Here is a 24,094-nt window from a genome sequence, read left to right on the forward strand (position 1 = left end):
GACGCCAATATTATTGGTGCCCTTGCCACAATTTTTGGCCACGTGACCCGTGGATGAAACCCCTGACTAGCGAAATCGTCTATAGATACTGAACAAAACACGAAGGAAATAACTAGACAAATGGGAGGTAATGCCTGAGCCACCCGTGATGAGAATATGGTACTGGAATCACTGTATATAGCCGGGGATCACAATCCATCACACTACTTCCGCGTCTGAGCGGGAAAGCAGATCACAAGATAGATGGTATGCAAGAGGGAATCAGTAAGTTTTTTTCTTCTCATCCACAGAGAATCCGCCTGAAAAAAAAAATCGTCATTACAAGGTAAAAGTGATAAGCAATGGGATGTCGGCATACCTGGTCCCATATTCACGAGTAGAATGAGACCTCCAACAATGGCTGAACATAACATGAGTGAAAGAAGACATCAAAACTATCAGCTAACTCACACAAAGTTTGGAAGAAGTCGTATCTGAAAGACGAGTGTCAGCGATGGATTACCATAAAAAAGGCCAATCTCACTTGAGGAAGTCGCGTTGTGCGTGTGCGCTGTGCACGCTCCACCAGTTGTTGATGAAAACGTTGAAGATACTGAGAACAATGACTAGGAAAGTGGCGGACCACTTTGCCTTGAACCCAACTGCTACCATAGTGCATGCTGCGAGGCCAAACAATGACGCAACGAAACGGCCAATGCTCCATTCACCTCGAACCATGTACCCAAAGAAAAGGAATATGAGCAACACACGTCCGGCAAGGAGGAAGCTAGAGAAAAATATACAAGTAAGCCCACCAGAAGGACGACAAAGAACTACGGGGACACATACTATTTCTTGCGGTCGGTATCACTTAAACTGGGAAGACCAGCGAAGTGTTTTTGTCTGGACACCATTGTTTCACTAAACACCATCACCAAACCCCCGATCACACTCAAGCTACGCAGGAAGAAATTGAGATCAAAAATGAGACCATAACCAAATCCTTGGACAATGACGACGGCCAAAAGGCCCAAGACAGCATGTTCGGTGAAGCGTTTCGATATGACGGCCGTGGAAGCTCCCAGCATAACCTGCAAGATGCATTAGGTTTTCCGCGCGAACTAAAGACACGCAACACGCACAACGACGTTCAGAATCAGGAACAAGTGAGAGAAACCCCAGTAAAAATGTCTGTGACTATTTCAAAGTCTTTAGCAAGCGGCACGCGAGTTTTCAAAAAAAATACTGACGATTGCAAGTACCAAAGTTGGTCGCGCCATTGCGTGAGAATCCGCAGGGCGTCCTCGTAGAAAGTCACTACAATAAGGAAGCGACCGATGTTGGGCAGGTAGGGCTTCAGGGGTTGGGAGTAAATTTCGACGGTATCCTCGACCTGTTTGCCCACGGCACGGACCCTTTCGAATGGACTATCGGGGTCGGCAGCCCTGTAGCCTGAGGACGGCCGGGGATTAGAGAACCCGTGAGGGTCCGCGTTGTATGTAGCCGTTGCAGGACGCCCGATGTGAATGCGGGAGGTCATTGGAGAAGCTGTTGGATCGAACAAGACTGAAAGCGAAATGCAATGTCGGACGTGGCAAGTTGCACGCCCGTGGGAAAAGTGGGTACCATGTATCACGTGACCACTTCATTTTGACGTGCCTCGAGTTGTGCCGTGCCGACTTATCGAGGCGTTGCAGATTCAATACAGCCAGGCTTGTGACTGTCAACCGTCAACTTGCATGTCGTCGCCGGAGCCAAGGGAGGAGGAAAATTATCTCTAGTAGGTACCCTCGCGACTGCGACGGACGGACATTGACTTAGGTTCCAAGTGCTGTGCTGAACCTTCCACCCACCGCCTCACAGGGTGAAATTAGAGAGCGATATAGGGCTCTGTCAATAACCTTTCACCCCGACAAACAGCACGATTTGCGTACGAAGGAAGTTGCAGCCAAAAAGTTCCTCGAAATCCAGAAGGCTTACGAAGGTAAGTCATGGCGATCGCATGCTGTTCGGAAATTCGGTGGTGTGTTATCTTACCGGGTCCCTCGTTTTCATAGTCCTTTCAGATCCCTTTCTTCGGTGAGTCATGTATTTTTCTATAGTTTCCCCGTTTATACGAGTTTATTTCAACAGTGAGGTTTATGACGTTCTAGGTGAGACCCTCATTCCATCTTTGGTCTACTCGTGGCGTTCCGTGACATTCTGTACGTGCAGGCGCAGAAGGTTTGAATAGGCAGTGGCCAACGGAACTGCGATCCAAGGATAGTGAAGAAGTGCGTTCTCCGATAACCTCAGTGCGAGCTAAACGTTCCAACGAAAAGTCAAAATCAGATCAAGGCAGTTCTTAGGCACTGGAAGATTGATCACAGCAACGAGATTTTGGAAAAGCTTTTACAACCACGGGGGGCGGTGACGTGCGAAGTAAACGCATCGCCACTTTTTGCGAGAGGCGATGAATGTCATGGAGAATCCAGAAACATCAGTAAACGTTTGAGCAACGTCAAAGTTACCGGTTTCGGTGTTCGTCATGGCATTGTGGTAAGATATTTGACGGCATCGTTTGGTTTCATTGGGCAGATGGTGATGTCCCCTTGCTATGTTGTAGAAGGCCATGGGCCCAAAAACTGTTGTTGGAGTCACCTCTGAAGTTCGTCCAGGCTCGCGAGATATCTTCGCTGCTAGGGGGACTTTGACGGGAGCCCTGCGGCACCAGTTTTCTCCGCGATTGGTTTCAGAGGTAATTCCAATTCTTGGACACGTTCTAGCCTCAAAGATCAATGAAATTCATCGCAGTTGACAGCGGCATTCCTAAACCCACACATCATTACTGCGAAGACAACATACAGTGACAACGAAAATGCGGTGTCAGTTCAATCTAACTTTATTCCCGCCGTCTGGCATTTCTTCCCCCCCGTGACCACGGTCTCCTTTGCGCGACGATTGTTCCGCGATTCTTTGACTCAAGGATCAGTCACATGGACGTACTCTCCGGAGCTACCTGGCGGAAATCTCGAATTTAATGTCTATTCTCCCAGAGAGTTCGACCTGGATGAATCTATTTTTGGGGGTCCTGGGTCAACTAGTGGCTTAACCGCTGGAGTGCGGACCTGGTCCTACGGATTAACGTTGGCTGGTCTGAATTCGTGTATCAAAGCTGAATTCTCGCTGCTCTTCAACGAATTGTCTCTCCGCCTCAAAGCTAGTGCAGAAGTAGGTTTCAGAAATGTTGCCTACATCGTATCGGCAAAGTGGATTGGTCATCGAAGTGCATTTGGAACGGGAGTGGGGTTAAGCACCAAAGGGGTGATCTTGAGATTCCAGTGAGTCTGCATGTCTGATCACTGCGGGTGGCCTGACCTTATGTTAGATTAACGTATCTTGAGCAAAAGTGGACCCTCCCGATCACTCTTACGCCAGATTACGATCCGGATCTGGCCTTCTATGCGGTCGTAATTCCCTCGGTTGCACTGGCTTTTGGTTATCAATTCTTCCTAAAGCCGCGCCGTCTGGCCCAACGTGCACGGTACCTGAGCTTTCATTTTGTGTATCATCGACGGCTGAAAAGGAGATGCAGGTACTTTGAGGATGCTCGACGGGCATTGAACGACGAGAAGTCGGAACTTAAGAGGGAGATCGAGACCACAACCTTATTGTTGCAGGATGTTGCAAGACGACGCATGGATGCGGAACGGTCGAGAGCAGGTAAAGTGCACGGGAATACCAAATTCCCTTAGGTTTTCTTACGTTCAAATTGTAGGCCTGATCATTCTCGAAGCCACCTACGGACCGAGTCCGGACAATGAAGCAACGGATTTGGATGTAGATGTGACCGTACCTCTCCAAGCACTCGTTCACAACAGTCAGCTGTACATATCGAGCAAGACCCCCAAGGTAGCGTTTCCTTTCTAATTGAACAGGCCGTCAGCCATTTCACATTCGGCTGATATTTTTGTAGTCAGGCATTCCAGGCTTCCTTGACCCAGCTCCGGCAGCCCCAAAATCGCTGCGTATACGATACTTATTTCGTGATCACACGCACTATGCCGAGATCTCTGACTCGTCGCCAGTTGTCCTTCCCTTGAAAGGTGAGTTCCGCCCGCCGCCGTGGCTGACCCTGCTCACCTGCTGGTACAGACCATTTGGTAATGTAATGTGACCTTTATTGTTGGATACCCTGTTCTTCCCAGCACCTTGGTTGCTCCACATCGTTTACATTCAGGCGTCCGCCTATCGGATGGTTTAATTCCTCTCCCAACTCAATTGGTCTGTGCGCCACAACATGAGCCCGACCGCTCCCCTTCAGTGTTGGCCTCGATATCATACGCCGCTGACGTTCATCTTCGAAACGGCGTATTGGCAAGGATCTGGGGAGCTAGTGCAATAGCAGGACAAACTCTGTGGAGTGGCAAGCACCACGCCAGGGTTGACATGACAAGTGGCGGTCGATCTTCGGGCATATGCCCAGTTGCATGCACACGGCATGGATGGACCCATTGCACGATGGTAGCGGGCCTGGCGCTACACACCACTCCAACGGACAGAATCTTATGCGTGAGGCTGCGTGAGGGTAAAAACGTTCCGCAGGGGACGCTGTCACCCGCGGGAAATAGCAAACCTTTCAACATCAGGATTACGAGTAACAATCTTTTGGCCCAAGCCCGTGCGTGGAGAAATCAGATTTCCAGAAGAAAATTATCGCTCTAAAACTTCCGTGCGTGTCAGTATTTGTGTCGTACGTGTACTTGGACGTCACTGGGGGCGGCCGTGAGCTAGAGAACTGCGTTGCCACGCTTATGAAACTATGAAGGACAGCGAGGTAATCCCCGTGGTCAACCCTGAGTCTGAGCAGCGGGGTGCCCACTGACGCACTGACAGCTGCTAGTTGGTGTGAGTCGTTTTTGATGCCTGCTGTTGGGCTCAAGTGTAGTAGCGGTGACATGTTCGAAAGGTGGCTTGTCGATGGGCGTCCCCTGTCATGCTTGCGCCTGCGTTGGTGTGGCTGAAAAAGGGTCCGAGACGCATTTGGGGGTGACCAAATCTGTCAGGAGGTGGCTTCTGACGGAAACTGCGGCTCTCCACAGATGCTTACCGCAGTGGCAATGAGCAACCTCACTGGACCTGTGGTACTTGGTATCGCTTTGAAGAACCTCTCTGCCTGTGCCGCCCGCCACGGAGCCTTCGGACATTGAATATGTGTCGTGGCCGAAACCTTCGCGGCTCAAATCTCCAGCTACCGCATTGCCAATAATGCGAACGCCTTGAGGTCGACCACGTAGGGCGTCTCAGCCACTGTGACCCCTCTCAAAGCTTGCCTTACAACCTTCCAGCCCAACGATTCATTCGGTTCTGACACCGACTTCGGCTTCATTTTCCCGGAGAAATGCGGTGAGCCAGATTTGGCTGGGTCTCACCAAGAAAGGAAACGGGAGTCCGAAAGCATGTCCCCCTTTTTGGCGGGTGTCTCCGAGTCGAAATTAAACATTTCCCATGGTCGACGCGAGATTAGATCAGGCTTGGATGGGCCTGCATGACATTTTCGAGGCTCGTTACCGGCGGTTCCTGCAGCCCTTACATATACTATTATGGGTCCTTGAAACCTTGCGTTCGTAAGTCAATTCTAGGCGTGTTGTATGGGGACACTTACACTCACGCGAGCACTCCCCGTTGCGTTTCAGCACATGTTTTCCATTGTACACACGTAAAACTTCCCATCGACTAAATGCCTGTGATCTCACCCCAAACGCACCGCTGCATATTCGTTTGCTGTATCCGATCGTGAGTAGTAAATCGATCGTGTAACACGTTGCTCACAGACAAACTTGCCAGGGAACTAACGCCTTATGTGACTGACTCCGTTGCCTGCCAATATTGGTAGTATGTAGCGCTCTGTGGGCCTGCCCGTCATACAGGTACCGAGATGACATTCACAATGCACCAACAATGGCAGTATGGCCTATTACTGCCAACCTATCGCTACTAGTCCCTGACTGACGCCTTCGAGATACGCGGTTATGAGTTGACAGGCTACACGATGCATCGCCCGAAAATTAACCGAATTCAGGGGGGCTGTCGTCCTTAGGTGCTACTGTAGTGTGCACTAGTATGCACATGCCCCAAATGACTTCTCAGGGATCAAACTTTGTTCGAAGGTATCGTCATTCTGGCCTTGCCCTGATGCGATACAGACATATTCTATGGCCTTGCGGTGGCACTCTGACCCTTTTTAGCCGAGAAATAATAAGCGGGGCAGTCTAGGGTCGTTTGGGATCAGGGAATGCAATGGGAGTGTTGAAATAGGAAGCAACGTCACGCCGTGCCGCAACCCGTTGGCATGGAAGAACGTGTGATGGTTATGGAGGGGATTGGGCAGACAATACGCAGGATGTGGTCCGGTTTCTAAGGATGGTCGGGAGGTCGGTGTAGCTGTGGTGCTGCCATTTCATTGCAGGCCGGATCTGCGGGTTCTCCTATCTCGACTTTCCTGTAGCCGAGTGTTGTTGGCCTGGCGGCGCGGCGACGCCACCGGTGGAAATAGATTAATATGTAATTTTTCATTTTGAGCGTAACAGAAAAGGGAAATACCGATCACAGAAAAAAGACGCCGCTCAAATCAGCCCGTGGCGTGTGGCTAACTCAATTATAACTCAAAATAATTCTAATTTTCTTTTGGTCAAACTCCTGTTATGCTAATATGATGGGGATGGAATGGTGCCGCGGTCAGCCAAGACAGATATATATTAGCCAACTCACCGTCCCCTCCTCTTACCACACACCGCTCCCTTCCCACCTTCAGACACCAGTCTACCACCCCCATGCAGCAGCCCACTCTTCGCAACGTCCGGGTGCGGTCCACCAGGGATGCACTCCAGATCTTCTACGCTGTCGCTCGAAAGACCCTGTCTCTTATAACCCGCCGTCTCGATGCTGAGGAACGTCGTGCCATCGTTCCTGGAAACGTGTATGTCTGGGAGGAACGAAGCGCAAACACAGAGGCCACAGGTTTAGGAATGGAAAGATGGTTGGTCCCTTTTTTGGTCCATACACAGGTGCGGCCAACTCACCTCCCCACTACAGGACAGATGGCATGGGCTGGGGTCCCAGCCGAGTTCGCGATGTACGGCACCACAGGTTCCAAATTACACCGCACCGCACAACTGATATGTATCCGTACAGGAGTTCCTGTTTTACCACCAAAAGGAATACGAACTAGGAGATGATTCCAGTAGCGCCGCCACCCCATGGGCGCAAATGATTAGGTGTGTGTTATGCGCCGTATCACTGCTTCTGTTCGGTTACCTCTGCAATACACCGAGAGTTCCTTCGGGCTCTGTCCTGTCTCCACATCTATCATTTTGTCCCTGCGAGCTAACATTTAGTTCGGCAGCATGTACCCCTCACCGCGCTCGCGGACGGCGAGCGAATCAGAGCGTTTAATTAAGCAGACTTACAGCGTTCGCGTCTCTTTGCCGGACGATCGCTCCCGCGGTATTCTGAGAAAATGGCACCTCAGTGGGTCGCTCCTCTCACGGTTAACTCCGCCGTCAATTGAACTAACTTGCACGGTTCACAGCCGCGTACTTTAGCCAACAAAAGCTTGATCGGCTCGATACAGTAGATAACATTCAGGGTGTTGGTGATGTCCCTGTCCCCGATGGATGGTTCCGTAGTGCACGGCGAGACGGAAAGTCCCGAAGAGAAGACGATCTGACCAAATCTGTCGTGGCTAAACGATTATCACAAGCCCCTATGGAAGGCATGATCCCAGCCACGGCGCCCGAGGCATACCATTCCTCGCACTCCTCAATGCCTGTTTATAAACACTTCCCCATGTCGGTAGACACTGCTCATCTGGAAGCATTGGACACTCCTGCCGCACGCAAGACCGCGTATTCTTTGCCGACCTTGGTTGCACCCCCTAACTGCAACTCCACGGGGGTCCGCCAAACCACGTACTCGGTGCCCAATGGATTTACCCTCGGTAGACCGCACCCCCAATACCAAGAATCTCAACTCATGCTTAGCCCCTCTGCTTGTCCGTCGTCGCCGTCGTCGTCATCGTCCTCGCCAGCAACACCAAGTCCCCGATTAAACCCTGATCGGACATCTGACAAGCTTGTGCCTCTTGAGTATCTCCAAAGCCTACCACACCGGCGGAGAGACCCTATCGACGAGCAGCTCCTCCAACGTTTCTCTAATCATGCCACAACTTCTACGACTTTTGCGTCTAAAACTGGTCCTTCCACTTACTCGCACCTTGGCGGGTTCCAGCCCCTTGGCCACCCATGATTTTCCATTTCTTGATTGCAAATTTCTTGGGTTTCTCACTTCGTCACGACATTTATTATAGGTATAATTGGACCTGCATCTGCATGCATGTACATAGGAAATGGACTCGCTGGCATACTGGGAATGCGTTGCATTTTTCTCCCCCCGCTTTTTGAAAGGGCGTATGTGGACTCCACTTATATCCCCTTTTGATTGTACTCTGTTACAACTCCTCTTTGATACCTAGGCTGGAACAAGGATCGCATTGTTTTTATATTCGGATTCATGGCGCTGTTACAAATATGTGGATCAAAGATACATATGTATAACGAACTGATATCTATAATATATTGGACATGAGTATGATCACCACTTGCCAGAGCGAAACTGTGTGAACCGGGCAATCGGGCCGAATCCGTGAATATAGACGTCAACTGTCAGTGTCAAGTCAATCCCAGGGATGAAGCCCTCCGTGGCCGTCGATGCCATGCTCTGGGAACATCTTGTCAGTACTTGTGAGAGACTGCACGCCACCAAAAACACCGCCAACAAATTATACTTCCAGTGGATTCGTACCTGTCTTATCTAATTCCTTTATGTAAGTACGGCGACAGGAAAGGGGAGGTCAGAGACGACTTACTTCGGCGCTTGCAGCAGGGAACTCGATCTGACCCCGCAAGCGTAGGTTGCAGACTCATCGACATCATTCGGAGAGCTCTCAGCTCCGATGTTACTTGACGGACTGGGTAACCGCACCTACCCAACGAAATGCCAAGTTTGCCGTTTCTTAGGAGACGCTCGCCGGAGCTCTTGGATCAACTGTTTCCGCATCCAGGATAGTGAATTCGAATAAGTGTCTACGTGTCACCGCTCATGCGCCATTTTCACGGCTCTCCGCCGGTGGTAAGACGGGCACTGGGCTTAATGCTGCTTATGTTCCGACTTCTCGGGGCCGACTTTCATGGCTTATAGTCTGCACGACGCTAATCAGTGCTATGGTAACGTGGATGACAGGACTTAACCCGAGCGGGTGTATGCTATGCTCTACTTAACGGCGCCGACTGCCATCTGATGTGGGAACTTGTGGGGTCAATGGGCTTTGGACAACTTTTCGGGGCAAGTGAGGGGGAAGGTGCCAAAGTTGGGTTGTACGCTTGGAGCTGACATTCAGAACTTAGAAGAACGCCTGCTGCTGCCGCCGCCGAGTCCACGGCCTTCACTCGCTGATAGATACGCTCCGACGTGCCGAGAAGTCAGCCGTCACATCATTCACATGGGTTCGAACTTTGCGCAGCGCAATGTGGAAAGACGAGTACTCGATACGATCGTGCACAGGAACTTGGTATCGCTGACGAAGACGGCATATCTGCTTCGTTGCTGAGCACTGAGCGCTGACGTACTGTGAACGCGGCATGTATCATTCCCTGGGTTATTGCACAGCTCACCGGACGCCGTTTTCTTTTTCTTTCATTTCTCTTAATCAGCCATCTCCGCGGCCACTGCTATGTTAAACAAGGAGGCGGAAATGTGGTTCAGCCGGACCTACCTTTGGATCGCCCACAGACTGATATACCCAATGTATAAGCTGCTGCTACCCCATGACTGGGCCGACGATCGGATGGATGAACATCAAGTGTATCCCATGATGGTGGGAACAGGCTAAGAAGTAAAGATAGCACCCCCTACTGAAGCCTTCACCGCTTTTGTTGATATGAAGATTCATGCACAGGAAGGGCCTGGTCAAATTCAAAGTACTACTACCGACACCGATCTTGCTTAACGGTAACCTGACAATGGACCGATCAACCTTTCATCTCTCCTGACTGAGCTGGCAACTTGGTCTTGTCTTCATTCTGATTTCTGGCCACTTTTATTGCCCGTTGCAGTGTCTGGGGTCAGGATCCGCGCTAACATCTATCTGACAGATATGGTAGCGGAGACTCACTATTTCGAGAAGGGGCCTTCGGCGGCAACTCTCCCTGGTTCCTTTTCGCACTCGGGCTGTAGAGGACGTATAGGATGACTCCCGCTACACCAGCTGCAAGCAGGGTTCTGTTGGCCTGAAAAACGCAGAGTAAGATCGGGTTTGAATCCACAAGACTGGGCGCACAAAACGCTTATTCTTCGAACTCTCTTGTAGTGGGTCTGTCATTATAGTGTGCAGCTGGACTGAGGAGGTACAAGTTGAATTGCCCCTGTCGGGTTGTGTGACGTCACTATAGCAATACATGATTATGTAAATTACCTGTCGACGCTAAAAATAAATAATTATCACTGGTCTTTGCTACTCCCTGCCACACACCCCGGCGAGTGGAGATGACACCTCGACAAATCCTGCCGAGCTCGACCCAACCCACGAACGTTAATGCGGCACAACAAGTTGAGCCCAAGACAAGGGGAGCTAATCGGTCTACGAAGGTTGCGGGGAAGCTCAAGGTTCTCCCCGACCAACCCACAACTCCAACCTCGACGCCAACACCAAAGCAGACCAAGGCCGAGCTTGTTGCACCAGAAGCACAAGAAGGTCCAAGTATAGCAGGAGATACTGACGAGGCAAATGACGAAGAGGAGGAGGAAGAGGAAGAGATTGACGAGGAAGATGAAGAGGAATACACTGAAGTACGATTGAGACAGATATCGCAAATTCCACAGGGAACAGCGCGAAGGGACGCGTTGAGGTTAACGAAGAAGAAGGCAAAGTCTTTACCCAGAGTCACCGCGTATGCCACGGCCAGGTGGGTGTCTCCAGACACTTACCGATGCTTGGGCACTAATGCCTTGAATAGTTCGTATCGGTTGAACGAACTGACCAAGTTCTTCCAGGTTCGACGTCAAGCTTACCACACAGACCCGAAAATCATCGACGACGAAGTAGTTTACACTCCTTACGCATACGAACCTTCCGTTGAGGCGCATGTAAACACCAGGCGAAATCCTGTAACTGGGGACTTACTCGGCGTCCCAGAACTCGCATCGTCCGGAAACGACGAAAATTGCAACGGAAAAAGGAGGAAGCGGGGCAAGTTCAACACTATCCCTACTGAGGCGGACGTTTTTGTCTTCAGCTACGGTACTGTGGTCATATGGGGTATGACGGAGACACAAGAGAGGCGATTTCTGTCATCAATGTAGGTTTCTGTGTCAGCAGAGTTCAAGTCAGTTGATCATGCACTCAGTCGACGCTTCGAGGTAGACAGATTAGGTGAGCGTGAAGAGCACGGCTATGATCGGCGCAATTTAATGAGCCTTTTTGGACAGCTCCAGAGGATATCGAGATGGAGGATCTGAATTACTACTATGCCAACTATAGTCGGTACGTGTTGTGATCTTCCAAAGAACGCAGTCTGAAGGTTCATTATCAAAGAATATATAACGACGTTATCACGCTTCGCAAGGGATCAGGATACATGTACGCATCTCTCGTATGTCGTCTTGTTCACATCCTTACCGTCGGTTTTATCAGGACGAAATTGTCCCTATCCCATGCCCTTTCTCAATCAGTAAAGATATCGCTTGTAAGTGCTTCCGGTGCACTGTCCATATAGCGCTCAAACGTGCATCTATGTAACTAGTTTGAAGCTCTAATTTCCTCGAAGATCGAAGACACGAAAGATATCCCTGAAATCCTCTCTGAGACAGGCAAGATCGCCATGCCACATAAAGGTACATCTCGTGGCGGCGTGCCCAGTTCTTTCTCCTCACCGACACATGCCCCTGTGCCTGATATACGTCCCGCTGCAGAAATAATGCGCAAGACTGGAGAATTGTTCATCCTCCGGACGAACATTAACTCAGTCGGGTCTGTCTTGGATTCCCCGGTACGTTCACTCGAGTCTTGTATTTTTGTCGAGCTAAGTATAGGTGCGTGCATTTGCAGGAGGTATTTTGGGTACGCTTATCATTCGTGTCTGATTGTGTTTGATGACATAAACGCGGATATAGAGCTATCCGGACCTACAACCCCTGTATGAAGCTGCACGGAGTTATCTGGAGATGCCCCAACGCCTGGAGCTTTTGAATACCCGTTTAGAGGTGGGTCCTTTCATAGTATCATTATAGTATTTGCATTATTCGTGCCCGATATATTGGCTATCTCCTCCTGTCCATATGGGCACCGCATACCAGGTGTAATCTGTTACCTAACTAACTCAATTTGTGTACGTGACTAGGTCCTCCAAGACATGCTCCAGCTTCTCAAGGAGTCATCGTCTAGCAGGCACGCAGAACGGCTTGAACAGATAGTTATCGCACTTATTGGTATTGAAATTGGTATGTGAACTCTCAACCACATGCCCTATACTTCTATTGATAAACGCTCCTGGTCGGATCCGATTATGATTGCTTGTGACTGCCAACCAGTTCTCGGCATTATCACTATCCTCGTGGACCTCATGGCGTGATTATCGGAACTTTCACAGGCTCCCCTATTCTAATTACGCAATGGAGAGTTCACACGGGAGTACTTATGGGTGGTTCATGTCGCATGGCCTTTCTTTATCCTGTATTATGTCACTTTGCAGATGCAGCCATTCTCAACGTGATGTATTATTGACAGCTACCTGACTATCCACTCGACAGCTTACTTCTGATAGCCCCAAGATAGCAAGTAACGCACTTAATTGCATGGGGACAGCCAAGAAGACATGTAGTATGTGCTAAGTTTTACAGATGGAAGCTTCTTAGATGCTTTCAGCCTGGACGCACCTCCGCCGACGACACTACAACTATATTCGGCCCTCAAGAATCGCCCAAGTGGACACCGTCTACGTTATACACATCATCAGGAACGAACCCGCCAGCTGATAACTCGGGTGACTCACTGTTAACATGGATACACTGTCCCGTCATACAGTTCGAATCGGAACACCCGAGAAACACGAATGAAGGGGCGATTTCTGCGGGTTGCGCCGCTCTTCCGTGGAGGGGCGAGCCAAGACCGAAGCCCTCCATTTCCTCCGCCTCCCTTGACGCCGCTTGCAGTGCAGTTATGACGGGACCCGGGGCCACCATGTTTACCCTGATGCCCCGTGGAGAGAGTTGTCGAGCAAGAGCGCGCGTAAAGGAGACAATCGCACCCTTGGTAGAAGCATAGTCAACTGGATGCGACACAGATCAGGTCAGGTCAGACAAGGCACCAAAAATAGAACTGACGGAGCCTTGGGTTGCCAGAGTAGGCAACGACAGATGTAGTGTTGATGATCGCCGAACCCCGCTTCATGTGTGGAACAGCGAATTTCGAGACAGCGATCATTTGCAGAATGTTGGATTCAAAGACGCTGCGCACGTTGCCTAGATCAAGATCCTCGATTGTATCTGACATTCTGCACGTCAAAGCGTCAAGATCAGTGAAGTAGCTTTTGTCAGGAGCGGGAGAAAATACGAACATTTGCTTAGAAGCGTTGTTAACGAGGATGTCCAGGTACTCAAACACCTTTAGATGCGCTTCTACGACCTTACGGCAGTCTTCCTCCTTCTGTAAGTCGGCCTCGACCAAGTTAACGTTGCAACCCTCCTTGGTGATCTGTTCCGCGGCGTTCTTGGCATCTTCCTTCTCCTGTGGCAGGTACGAGATTGTAACGCCCTTGAGACCTTCAATCGCGTAGAGGTGGGCAACTGCACGGCCAATACCGCTGTCCCCGCCAGTGACAATGGCATACTTGCCCTTCAACCTGCCATGTACATGAGTGCAATGCCGCCGGTGAGGAAGCAATGGACCAACTTCTCGCTGCCCTTGTATGTTTGGAGATGCGGCTTGCCATGGTGATCCCAGTTCTCTTGCTTGACGTATTCAACACCGGCTGCCGAGTGTGAATACAAGGTGTTGCAAGCCAAAAATTAGTCTAAGGCGGCACGTACGTCTGAGGCGAGTGTCTAATCCCGGGAGTTCCTGTTTCTGCTTTTCTGGAACAGCGACGGAGTACGCAGTGATAAGTTCTTCAGTCATGCTGGATGAGCGTCAACAGTATTGCGGGGGAGCACAGGGACGATCCTTTATACCTTATGCGTTGGATCCAATGACGTCGCAAATGCCCCCATGATGTCGATAATGACCGAAACTACTCCATGTTCTCGACACTACGACATTGGACCAGTACAATCTATCATTTGTTAATCGTTTGCGCTCACAGAAATGGCAAAAGGTTCTAGTAAATCATTCTTCAAGCGCCTACAATCCAATATACCACACCTTTTCCCCGCCGATAAACCCATCGCCTCCGAGTCCCCAGCCCTTGTTCCATCCTCCCTTCGATTTCCTAGCCTCCCTAATCTCAAAGAACAGGGAACCGTCCAAGATTTTTCGCACGTCTTCCTTCTCCACTTCGCCTCGCTGCTGGACGAGCAAGAAGGTCGTGAGCCACTCCAAAGCGGCGGCTACCCAACCGAACGGGTCTACCGCAACCCGATTTCCTTTTAGAAACTCCCACAACTCGCTCAACGTCAAGCTCGTGCGGGGTGGCTCTGCTCTGCTGCGGCGAGTGTACTAAAAACACGCAAGTAGTCAGCAGCCCCTATCTTGAATGGACGGGCGACGGAAAAGAAGTCTGACCTGGGACCAGATGTCTTCAAATCTGGAAGGGATGAATCGCCCATACGAATCGAAAACGCCAGAGTCTGAGCCGTGCTTGTCTTTATGAATGTAGTCTATGTGAATGCGAAAAAACGGGTCTGGGACGTAGGTCGTAGCGAGCCTTGATGATTAACCAGTTCAATCAAGAGTTGCTTCGATGCGGAAAGAAGAAGAGGGAAAGGGTGCATACCTGGTTGGAAGAGCCATGCTAGGCGTGAATGAAAAGGACCGCTAAGAAACTGAACAGCATGTTGAAACCTAAGTCGCGAAACCCGACCCATGTATCCCTGGGCCAGATAATGCCATCTTCATCCCTATCCCAGTATATGCAGTGTTGTTGCAATACCGACTAAAGGTAGAACGGATTCGGTGCGGTACAGTAAGTCAGGGGACTGTGGAACTCACGTATTCATGGTGGCGGGAAGAATACTTTTCGCTCCCTTGCGGTTGCTCAAAGCTAGGGGCGGAAGTTGCCCTGGGGACGTACGGCCTATGAATCCTATTGTCTGTGTCTGTCCTGGGGGAGCGCTGCCATGTATCGGGGACACGAGGGGCAACGTAGTTTGGTTCATCCCAGGTCTGACTGCTATTAGTACTGTATGTGCGTTTTGCCGTCATGGGTCGCAAATATCTCGCTGGGCACTGTGATAATCGGTTGAGAAGGTGAGACTCGAGCTTGACCGGAGTGCGCAACTGCTTTATATGTTAGGGATAGGGGGCATAACAAATTTGACTTGGTATCTTCCTGTGATTTTCGTGGCACTGACATCATTCCAAGGCGGAACCCTATCACCGTTATTGGTATATCGCCAGAAAAAGCCCATAGTTTGCGCACAAGCGCGAGGGTATGAGTGTGAATGGTATGTACAGAGTCCATTAGTACGTTTTACGGCCCTGACGAGCCCAACCAGTCTCAATTGCTGGTATCGTTGCAAGAACTCGAAATGGGACTTGGCACCATGCCCGTAAGTTGGCTAGCCTTCGCCAGCCGCTTTGCACGTGCGAATATCCCGACCTCCTTATCTCTGATGAAGTTGATGATTACCATCGGCCAGCTAGGGTGAGACGGAAGGGTGTCGTAGAACTCGGGCGCAAGGGCGCGAAGAGCGGGCAAACGCGTCCATGGGATGGACGGGAAATCGTGATGTTCGTTGTGGTAACCGACCTAAGAAATTGCCGTGAGTCCAGGGATGTACACTGATTTCTGCTGCTGACTCACGTTGTAAGCTAACAAGTTTAGTGCGCCGTAGTAACTGTATGTTTCTTGGTTGAGGCCATCCCAGACGTAGTGCTCCGCTATGAAATGACCGGCACATGGATGTAGGCTACCCGCGAAGAAACTTGAGAAGAGGAGGTACAACAAGGGTTTCACGCCGAACGTTCGCACGAGGATGTAGTCAAAAATTGCTTGAGCGACGACGTTGATGAAATGCCACTTTGTGAGCGTCTGCGCACGCACGAAGGTAGGACGCAACGCGTAAAAGAAGATCTGAAAAGTTCTATATCGAGCATGTGGGTGAAGTGCAAGGCTTCGTAGTGGGAAGCACTCACGCAAAGAAGGTCTTCCCAAGTACGTTGTTGAGGCACAACAGCTCGAAACGCGTAGGGAGATCTGTATCGATCCCATCTTCTCCGAGATGTTTGTGGTGTTCCAGATGATACCTCTTTGCAAGGCACCACATGAGCCTCGATCTACACGCGTGTAACATGAAAGCAGAAACTGCGAACCTTGAACGCGGCAGCGTAGGGTACTCCAATTGGGAGATTGGCAAGGACTGCGAGTGCCCTGTTTGCATTCACGCCCCTGAACGCGAGGTTGTGTGTAATCTCGTGGATAGCAAGGAAGAGATTGTGATTGGCGGTACCCCCGACAATGTATGCCAATGCAAGGAACGTCCATGAGAGAGGATGTGTGTGGCGAAGGTATATTGCAATGGACACCTGCAGCGACACGACGCCGAAAACGACGTACTTTGTGAGAGGCTCGTAGCCCATCAGTTTGGTGACCTCCGGGTGTGCCTTCATGATGGCGGTTCGGCGCGTGCGGTGGGGCTCCTCTGTCATCATCCAGAGAAAGTCGGCGGGATCGAGAGGTGGTCCCGGGTGTGATCTCCCGTCATCCTTTTTCGACGGGGCCACGACGACAGTGCGGCGGGGAGTACGCTTGTCAACATTGGGTGGGAGCGTCTCTGCACCGCCAAAACAACTAAAGTCTAAAACGGAAAGAGATCAGCGGACACCAGCACCCAGGCTGGCGCGCGTCTCACCTGTGTCTTCGTGGCCGGCCATCGCTGCTGTCTGCACTGGAGTGGGTCGTGGCTTAAGTAAGTAGAGCCAATGACGACCGTGGGAACGACCTTCCCGATGCATGCTAATAGCTTGAAAGTGGGACGATTTGGGTTGCATGGCCGCAGCGGGCCTATAAAGCAGTCCATGAAACTCAAAAAACACCAGGAACGATGTCGAATGCAGGCAGCGAAGCGCAGGACCAGCCAGACCTGGCGTTGGACCCATCTGACCCGCTCAACTTGCTGCTGAACAACTCGGGTACCGACTCAGACTCGGATTTATCACAGACAGCGGGCCCGCCAGACTGGTCGCAGCTGTCGTCATTGTGGTTGCAAGCCCACCAGCCAACCCCCGGAGTAAACAGCAAGCCTCAGGATGTGTCCACCATGTTTGACTTTCCCTTCCCAATGGACATGGAACTCACTTATCCTCCGTCGATAGCCATGGGCGTCGATCCAAGCATGCTCTACCTCGATAATAACAAGGGTCTGCATTTCTCCATACCCGAGATGACGTCTGCAGTGCCCATTCGTCCACGAGATCTGCTGGCGGAGTCATCTCTCAGTTCAGCAGACGACAGTTCATCAAGCACGAGTTCTCCGGGCAGCCCTTCCGTCGGCTTTGGCGCATCGCCTGTCGTGTCTCATGCCCCCACCCATAACCCAGGTAAGAAGGTCCTGCTCGTGAGATGCTTGGTCTTCAAAGTTTTACGATGAAACACAGTTGCTGCCTCTTATATGCCGCAGGCCACCTTCCTTCCTTTGCACATGAATACTCAAACGCCTTGTTCCATCCATTCCATCGTCACACCCTCCTTCCCTCCCCGCATCGTCCATCACCTCCTCGCCTTCCCACCCATCCGAAAATGCATCTACCAACCTCGGCCGCCCAAAGACATCCCATACTACCATTCGAACGCCGTTATCGCACCAATCCTCAACGCCCGCATACAATCCCTCAAAGCTGCCGTACCCGCGCTACGTGTACTTGACCCAAACTACAGAAACGACGAGCACAGGGTCGACGAGCGCGGGTACATTGATGGCGTCAAAGTTGCCCGCAAGGGCAGCAAGGCAAATGTACTCGGCAAAGCCGTGGAGTATATACAGTAAGCTATGATACTACTAATAAGACGCGCTACTCATGTTGCACAGAGTTCTCAAGAGGAGAGAAGCCCGACTGAATCGAGAGAAGGAGGGTCTGCGAACCCTTGTCTGCCGTTTCCCAAATGGAGAGACCGTCCTCACGCAGTGGGAAATGGAATGGGTGAAGAAGTACGGCGGACCTGAACGTGATGAGATCGATAATGCCGGTGTTGAAGAAGCGAGTGACGAAGAAGATGGTGACGACGACGACGACGGATCGGAACGCGCAAGGAAGAAACCCAAAGTGGAATGTCCTCCGCAAAAGAAAGAAAAGCGCAAAATTGCACCTGCCGTCCCTGCCACTATGCAGGACACTGCTGCTGCCGCTGCCTTGGTCGGTTTACCCGAGAAGCGCAAGCGCGGACGCCCTCGCAAGATACAAGCCTAATAGCGCCACCTCCTGTATCTGCCTCCGCCACTTCCATATTGTTAACAGGTCCAAACGTAGCGTCTCACGGACAGGCTGTCTCACAGACGGCGTCGCAATTCGCTCAGCCTCAACAGTACCTCCTTGCTGTGTTCGCGTTGATCTCGTTTTTCAATTCCCCGCTAACTACATCAATGTCTGCCAAACAGTACCGCCCTACGCACGAAGGCGTAGTGTTGTCACACGCTTTCACATCCAGCGCAACCACTGTCATCCGTTCCCGTGTCAGGATGGACGTGGAGTGACTCCGTAGAGGCAATACATTTACTCGCGTCTGCCCTCGTCATTTTCTCCATCGTCCTCACGTGGATTCCACTGCCTACCCGATGGTCTCAATCGCGCATCCTGCGGTTCGTACCCTTCCGTTTCGTGATTAGCCAGCCTAGTACTGCTTGCCAAGTCACTTCATGAGGTGTCTGACCTCCCTGACGCCTCCCGTCTCCCCAGACGTGAGCGACTCTGATTCGGAAGCAGGTTCATCCTCAAACGAGGGAACCTGTACGCGCTGGAAGTAGGGGCTCCAGAGAAGAATCGAGCCCTTTGTTCCTTACCTTGAACTCGAAGGGGTCGAAAGATGAATACCAAAAGTTGATCGATGTGTTGGAAGTTAACCTTGGCGTCGCCGGTCTTTTCCGCGGAGCTATAGGATTATGGTCTCCTCGCGACTCTGAACACCGCCTGAAGCGCCAAGCATGGATGCGTCTTGCAGAACTGATCGTGCTAAAATCAGGAGATGCAAGGGTTTCGGTTGCTCTACGCTTGCAGGTGTACAACAACCTCTCGTCGGGCCTCCACACTTCCGCCACAGAGCAATCCCCGCCAAATCTTGTGTCGGATTTGTGCACACTCGCGCTCCTTGTATATTCCCTTCCCCTTCCCTTTGCACAATCGAGGGCAGAACGCCTGTGGAATCGTGCATGGAGAATTGTGGACACAAACGCCCATCACGTATTCACGTTCGAGCGCCTAATCTTTAAAGAGATGACGCTGGAAGGTGCTCTGGAGTGCTTGTCGGTGTCTTCGGAAGGTACAGACGTGAACGGCCCCACCCCCATTACTACGCTTGGTTCGACGCTGCTACACCGGAGATTGCTTGCCCATGCGTCATCGCTGTTCGTTCACCGCGTCGCCGAGGCCCACGAAGGCGTAGTAGAAGACTTTTCCTCCGAAGACGAGGAAAAGCGGTGGCGGGAAACAGTCGAATACGGGTGTAGCATCGATGGTGGTATCGCCGCGCTTTGCAGTGTTTTCAAGAGAGTATGGCGAGATGAGGCAGACATTGGACGTTGACGCCTTGGAGTGGGGTTCTGTGGACTCGAGTTTGCAGGCGCTACTGACTGCTATTATCCTTCATCAACAAGTGTTTCCTCGCAGACAATCCGACAGTACTCTGGGCTCCCTCGCGGATTTTAATACGTCCTTCCTCTCGCCCCCGCCGAGCCCGCAGAGTGGACAACCCAAGGATGCCCGAAGTCGTCGGCTGCGCTGCATTCTAGGCTCGAGCGTTTTCGAACAGAGTGCCACAAGCAGCGACACCCAATCGGACGCGTGTTCATTATCACTAGAAGATGCGCGTGACCGTGTGGTTGACGAACTCGTCAACCTCGAGAGAGAGACACGGAGGTTACGTTGAGCGTGGCAGTTGACATTTATGCTTCTGTATGGGTACCGTCGAATATTGTACTTCGCGTATTGATTATTTCTTTATCTGTTTCTTTGTTGCCCCTTACGAGTTATGTGTTTTTATGGAGTATCTAATCAGTACGACAATTATTAGGCCTGCACAAAGTTACATGATTGGAAGAAAAGCCCAGCCATTTTGTTCAATTTCTTCTAGGACAGCTTGACGGAAGCGGCCAATGCCAGCAAGGGTAAGTGTTGCTCTTCATTCGATGATAGCCATGATGGAGTAGCACAGCATTTGACCACTGTATGAAGCACGCACTGGGATCCACTAGTGGTACATCACACGCCTGGCTTGACGAACTGTTCAACCTTATCACTGGATCTACTACGAACAGCGAGCCTACCTGCGTGTGACGTGCCCTCGTTAACTCATTGGTCTTGCGTAGCTATCAGCGTAGTACTTGGACACTGAGTGTCGGATCAGCAATATGAATGCATACCAATCAGCGAGGCCAACTTCAGTAACGACGGCACTCGGAACGACGCTTCCAAAGCGACCGCTCGTTTCCAACCCTAAATATTTGAATTCGAAATCCCATCAACGATAGTTACTGTCCCAAAACGCCAGGTGGACCGCTCTAGCAGACCCTCTGGCCCACCCATTCGACCGTATCTGCAGATTACCCATAGCATGACGCTACCTCCCCCCCGACGTCTTTCAGATGACACCATACTCCGGTTTCTTTACAACAGAAGGCGTCAATGTAGAGACCCCTTCTTGGTGCTGTTGGAGTGAAACGACCCCTGTCCTTACTTGGACTTAGGCACATGATCATGTCGCTTACATAAGCTTTTAGAGCGCACCCATAGACTAGTAAAATTTACCTAGTCCCTCAGTAGCTTGACAGACTACTGAGGTTCACTACAGATTCCTCTCTGGGTTTCCCCTCTGCAACCCCACAAACTTCTTCAGGTTGTGAGCCCTGCCTAGTGGCAGAACCTAGGAGGAATGGCAGTGAAGAGATACTGGACTAGGGAAGGCTTCATCTACATCCCTGAGCTCAAGATGAATGGACAGAATTGGAAAGAGTATTACATGAAGATACTTGAGGTTGCATGAATCCAAAATGTGGAGCAAGTATTGGTTGGCATGAAGCCAAAACCAAGGCCAGGTAGTGATGAACTAAAAGAATGGCTAAAGTGTAGTGGAACCACAGACTCTATTCTGATGTGGAACATGCCTGATTCCATCTTTTTGTGCATCAAACACTATGAGACAGCCCATGAAATGTTCAACTACCTAGCAACTACATATGGTGACCCAAATCCTACCTCCATTCCTGTGAAATGTGTCAGCACACCAGCTGAACAGTTGAGCACTGGCAAGGATGAACCAGAGGGAACAAATGGTGAGTGCAAATATGCACAAGAACCACAAGATGAGACACTTGCACCACATGTGAAGCCTGATGAACTGTCAAGTGAGCCACCTAAGGAGGTGATGCTCAAGGGGAACAGTAATGATGAGGTGAGAAGTGGTGATGAAGTAAAAGCTGAGGCTACAGTTGAGGTGGTCCAGTGAGTCATGTTGCAGGGCGGAGAAGTTGAATTGAAGACTATGAAGTCCACTGAAGATGCACTTTGTCAGTGTACATCTCCAGTCGAGTTCGAAAGGGTGAAATCAGTTGAAGTCAAGGGTGAGACATCTGGGATGGTTAGTGAAAACAAAGCTGTGAAGAGAGGTCTGGGTGAGGAAGCCACAGATGAGACTGACAGCCAGGATATCACAGCCAAGGAGATGGTGAACCTCAAGGCAGATGGTGGGGACACAGAGATCTGCCACACATCAAACAGGCCAGAACACAAACAACTGGAAAGGGCTGACAATGATAGGCTGGCCAGGATCATCAAGGTGAAAGTGCTGCCAAGTGATGGAGCATCCAGCCACCCCCAAACTCGGAGAATGGAGCTCAAGGGGGAGAGGGATAGCAGCTGTGTGAGCAGCACCATGGATCAACTGAGCAGCAGCACAGATGTGCCACAACACTGTGTAGATGACCCTAGCAGCAACACAAAGGACACAGGTGGCAGCATGGATGTGCTGCAGCACCATACAAGTGACCCTGGTCACCATGCACACAAGAGAAGGGCATGCATGAGTGCCAGAGACCTGCCAAACAGTCTCCAGACACCAGCTGAACACCTGAGGGAGGGAGTCAGCACTACAGCTGCTAAACAGCATGCAGTGGGGGAGACAAGCTGCAAGGAGTCAGATGGGCATGCCAAACCCAAGGTCACAGCTGAGCAATGCAAATGTGAGGCTATTGAGCCAGTGCCAGACCTAACTCTTCAAATGGAAGTGTGCACCACCAAGAATTTACTATGAATGCCTACAGAGCACAGTCAACCCAAACCCCCTATGACAAACTACATACTGGAGTCACCAACTGAGCAGGGACGAGTACCACTCGAGGGGGAGTATGGTGGTAATGCAAGTGGCTATGCAAATGGCCAAAACACCAGTGGAAAGGATCTTCGAGATCACACAAACAAGTCAGCTGGTAGTGAGAGCCATCAGCACATGATTACAAAGATGCTGGAAGTGTCAAGGGTCAGTGGCAGAACAGTTGAGAATGGGAGGGATGCACCAAAAGTGCAAGTGCAGCCAGTAAAGGCTGGAAACAACCAGGACAGTGGTGGCAGTCACAACACTGGCCCACACAGAGTTGAGGACATGTCACTACCCATGGCTGCGACTCAGTACACCTATGGAGACACCCTCAACAGGCCAGAGCTGTGCAGCAGTGCACCTGGAGGCACAGGACTGCATGTCAAGCAGGGTTGCACATTGGCAATAATAAATGAGACCTGTGGGTGTCAGTACACACCAGAGGAGCACCCAAAGGAAGGAATTGGCACTACAGCTATTGAACAGCATGCAGTGGGGTCCAGCAAGGTGCAAGAGGTCAAGATGCTGCAAAATGAGTGCAATTGTGCACCAGCAATACCACAAGAATCCTATCAAGGTTGGCACATGCTCAAGAGCTTACCTGATGATGAAGCTAGGGAGCCAGAAGTGCATGGAGGCACTGAAACTTCCCAGACAGTCAGTGGAGATGTCAAAGGGAGCACAACAAGGCTGGAGACAGGGCCTACCAGCGCTAAGACAGCCAAGGCACAAGCATGCCTGCTGGACACAGAATCAGGGCCAAGGGAGGCCAGTGACAAGGGGAGCATGTAGGATGAGAGTGGCACAGATGATGCAACAAGCAATGATGCTGTTGACTCACTCAGAGTCAAGACAAGGATGTTAGCTGGGAGCAGCATTCAGTACTGCAACAGAGACTGTTCACCAAGGGCAAGAAACATACCTGCATCATCAATACCACCCATGGGATGTGTGGAACACCTCTTCAGGACCTCTGTACCAAAACATCGACATGGACACATCAAATTCAAGGTTCCAGGGCAAGCTTTTGCTTTCGAAGGCATCAAAAGCCTGCTTGAGGTGTTGGGGACAGATATGCTGGTTGTGGCGAGCATGGAGAGTGAGATGCTTGATGGTGGTGATGGCGAATGAGGTGACGATAGCAGCATAGCTAGCAGCAGCAATGGCGACTCAGAGTGACTTGAGGAAGCACTGATACCTGCAGAGGCTAGTCAGCATGATGGCCAAAGCATGAACACAAAAGATAACATACCTGCATCATCAAAATCACCTACGGAGCATGTGAAGCACCTCCATGGAATCTACAGGCCAAGGCATCAATGCAGATGCATCAAAATGGTACCTAG

General features: G+C 50.9%; 9 protein-coding genes across 9 annotated transcripts; 5 read left to right on the forward strand and 4 right to left on the reverse strand.

Annotated features, from left to right (window-relative positions):
• Positions 1–17: 17 nt before the first annotated feature.
• F5J12DRAFT_853505 (SURF4 family-domain-containing protein) lies at positions 18–1,564 on the reverse strand. Its single transcript, XM_051746606.1, has 7 exons — positions 1,230–1,564; positions 1,122–1,176; positions 829–1,070; positions 524–766; positions 451–473; positions 359–400; positions 18–299 (listed from the first exon to the last, which is right to left on the reverse strand). The coding sequence occupies exons 1-7, from the start codon at positions 1,517–1,519 to the stop codon at positions 262–264; spliced, it is 933 nt and encodes a 310-aa protein (XP_051596551.1). The 5' UTR covers positions 1,520–1,564; the 3' UTR covers positions 18–261.
• Positions 1,565–1,660: 96 nt separating this feature from the next.
• F5J12DRAFT_354364 (uncharacterized protein) lies at positions 1,661–4,370 on the forward strand. Its single transcript, XM_051739019.1, has 13 exons — positions 1,661–1,759; positions 1,809–1,963; positions 2,037–2,058; positions 2,113–2,132; positions 2,194–2,252; positions 2,311–2,517; positions 2,585–2,716; positions 2,773–3,299; positions 3,347–3,502; positions 3,554–3,681; positions 3,737–3,870; positions 3,935–4,064; positions 4,114–4,370. Exons 1-13 carry the CDS (start codon positions 1,719–1,721, stop codon positions 4,128–4,130), a joined length of 1,728 nt encoding a protein of 575 aa, XP_051596552.1. The 5' UTR covers positions 1,661–1,718; the 3' UTR covers positions 4,131–4,370.
• Positions 4,371–6,791: 2,421 nt separating this feature from the next.
• On the forward strand, positions 6,792–8,265 carry F5J12DRAFT_725665 (Gti1/Pac2 family-domain-containing protein; the record flags this gene model as incomplete). The annotated part of the gene is made up of 6 exons (XM_051741656.1): positions 6,792–6,997; positions 7,054–7,093; positions 7,153–7,235; positions 7,364–7,488; positions 7,550–7,808; positions 8,058–8,265. The coding sequence occupies 6 exons, from the start codon at positions 6,792–6,794 to the stop codon at positions 8,263–8,265; spliced, it is 921 nt and encodes a 306-aa protein (XP_051596553.1).
• Positions 8,266–10,560: 2,295 nt separating this feature from the next.
• On the forward strand, positions 10,561–12,644 carry F5J12DRAFT_725666 (uncharacterized protein; the record flags this gene model as incomplete). Its single annotated transcript, XM_051741657.1, has 12 exons — positions 10,561–10,979; positions 11,031–11,372; positions 11,421–11,446; positions 11,503–11,557; positions 11,609–11,653; positions 11,708–11,759; positions 11,817–11,907; positions 11,986–12,062; positions 12,122–12,160; positions 12,187–12,276; positions 12,414–12,513; positions 12,604–12,644. The coding sequence occupies 12 exons, from the start codon at positions 10,561–10,563 to the stop codon at positions 12,642–12,644; spliced, it is 1,377 nt and encodes a 458-aa protein (XP_051596554.1).
• A 337-nt stretch (positions 12,645–12,981) lies between these two features.
• On the reverse strand, positions 12,982–14,294 carry F5J12DRAFT_922366 (uncharacterized protein; the record flags this gene model as incomplete). Its single annotated transcript, XM_051749315.1, has 6 exons — positions 14,101–14,294; positions 13,964–14,042; positions 13,629–13,913; positions 13,396–13,565; positions 13,065–13,340; positions 12,982–13,007 (listed from the first exon to the last, which is right to left on the reverse strand). The coding sequence occupies exons 1-6, from the start codon at positions 14,186–14,188 to the stop codon at positions 12,982–12,984; spliced, it is 924 nt and encodes a 307-aa protein (XP_051596555.1). The 5' UTR covers positions 14,189–14,294.
• A 116-nt stretch (positions 14,295–14,410) lies between these two features.
• F5J12DRAFT_907061 (Caleosin related protein-domain-containing protein) lies at positions 14,411–15,430 on the reverse strand (the record flags this gene model as incomplete). The annotated part of the gene is made up of 4 exons (XM_051748868.1): positions 14,411–14,725; positions 14,792–14,933; positions 15,058–15,161; positions 15,218–15,430. 4 exons carry the CDS (start codon positions 15,428–15,430, stop codon positions 14,411–14,413), a joined length of 774 nt encoding a protein of 257 aa, XP_051596556.1.
• Positions 15,401–17,109, reverse strand: F5J12DRAFT_354583 (fatty acid desaturase-domain-containing protein). Its single transcript, XM_051739020.1, has 5 exons — positions 17,080–17,109; positions 16,541–17,025; positions 16,364–16,476; positions 16,032–16,311; positions 15,401–15,977 (listed from the first exon to the last, which is right to left on the reverse strand). Exons 1-5 carry the CDS (start codon positions 17,099–17,101, stop codon positions 15,726–15,728), a joined length of 1,152 nt encoding a protein of 383 aa, XP_051596557.1. The 5' UTR covers positions 17,102–17,109; the 3' UTR covers positions 15,401–15,725.
• A 108-nt stretch (positions 17,110–17,217) lies between these two features.
• On the forward strand, positions 17,218–20,509 carry F5J12DRAFT_853575 (uncharacterized protein). The gene is given in 8 exon segments (XM_051746607.1): positions 17,218–17,767; positions 17,996–18,209; positions 18,256–18,584; positions 18,638–18,851; positions 18,916–19,058; positions 19,121–19,184; positions 19,210–19,930; positions 19,950–20,509. The coding sequence occupies 8 exon segments, from the start codon at positions 17,272–17,274 to the stop codon at positions 20,304–20,306; spliced, it is 2,538 nt and encodes an 845-aa protein (XP_051596558.1). The 5' UTR covers positions 17,218–17,271; the 3' UTR covers positions 20,307–20,509.
• Positions 20,510–21,536: 1,027 nt separating this feature from the next.
• F5J12DRAFT_785419 (uncharacterized protein) lies at positions 21,537–23,540 on the forward strand (the record flags this gene model as incomplete). Its single annotated transcript, XM_051743238.1, has 4 exons — positions 21,537–21,708; positions 21,730–21,877; positions 21,974–22,658; positions 22,698–23,540. The coding sequence occupies 4 exons, from the start codon at positions 21,537–21,539 to the stop codon at positions 23,538–23,540; spliced, it is 1,848 nt and encodes a 615-aa protein (XP_051596559.1).
• Positions 23,541–24,094: the final 554 nt, after the last annotated feature.

Source organism: Pisolithus orientalis (assembly GCF_024613125.1).
Source record: "Pisolithus orientalis strain OTSU chromosome Unknown F5J12scaffold_37, whole genome shotgun sequence".
NCBI classification, from domain to species: domain Eukaryota; kingdom Fungi; phylum Basidiomycota; class Agaricomycetes; order Boletales; family Pisolithaceae; genus Pisolithus; species Pisolithus orientalis.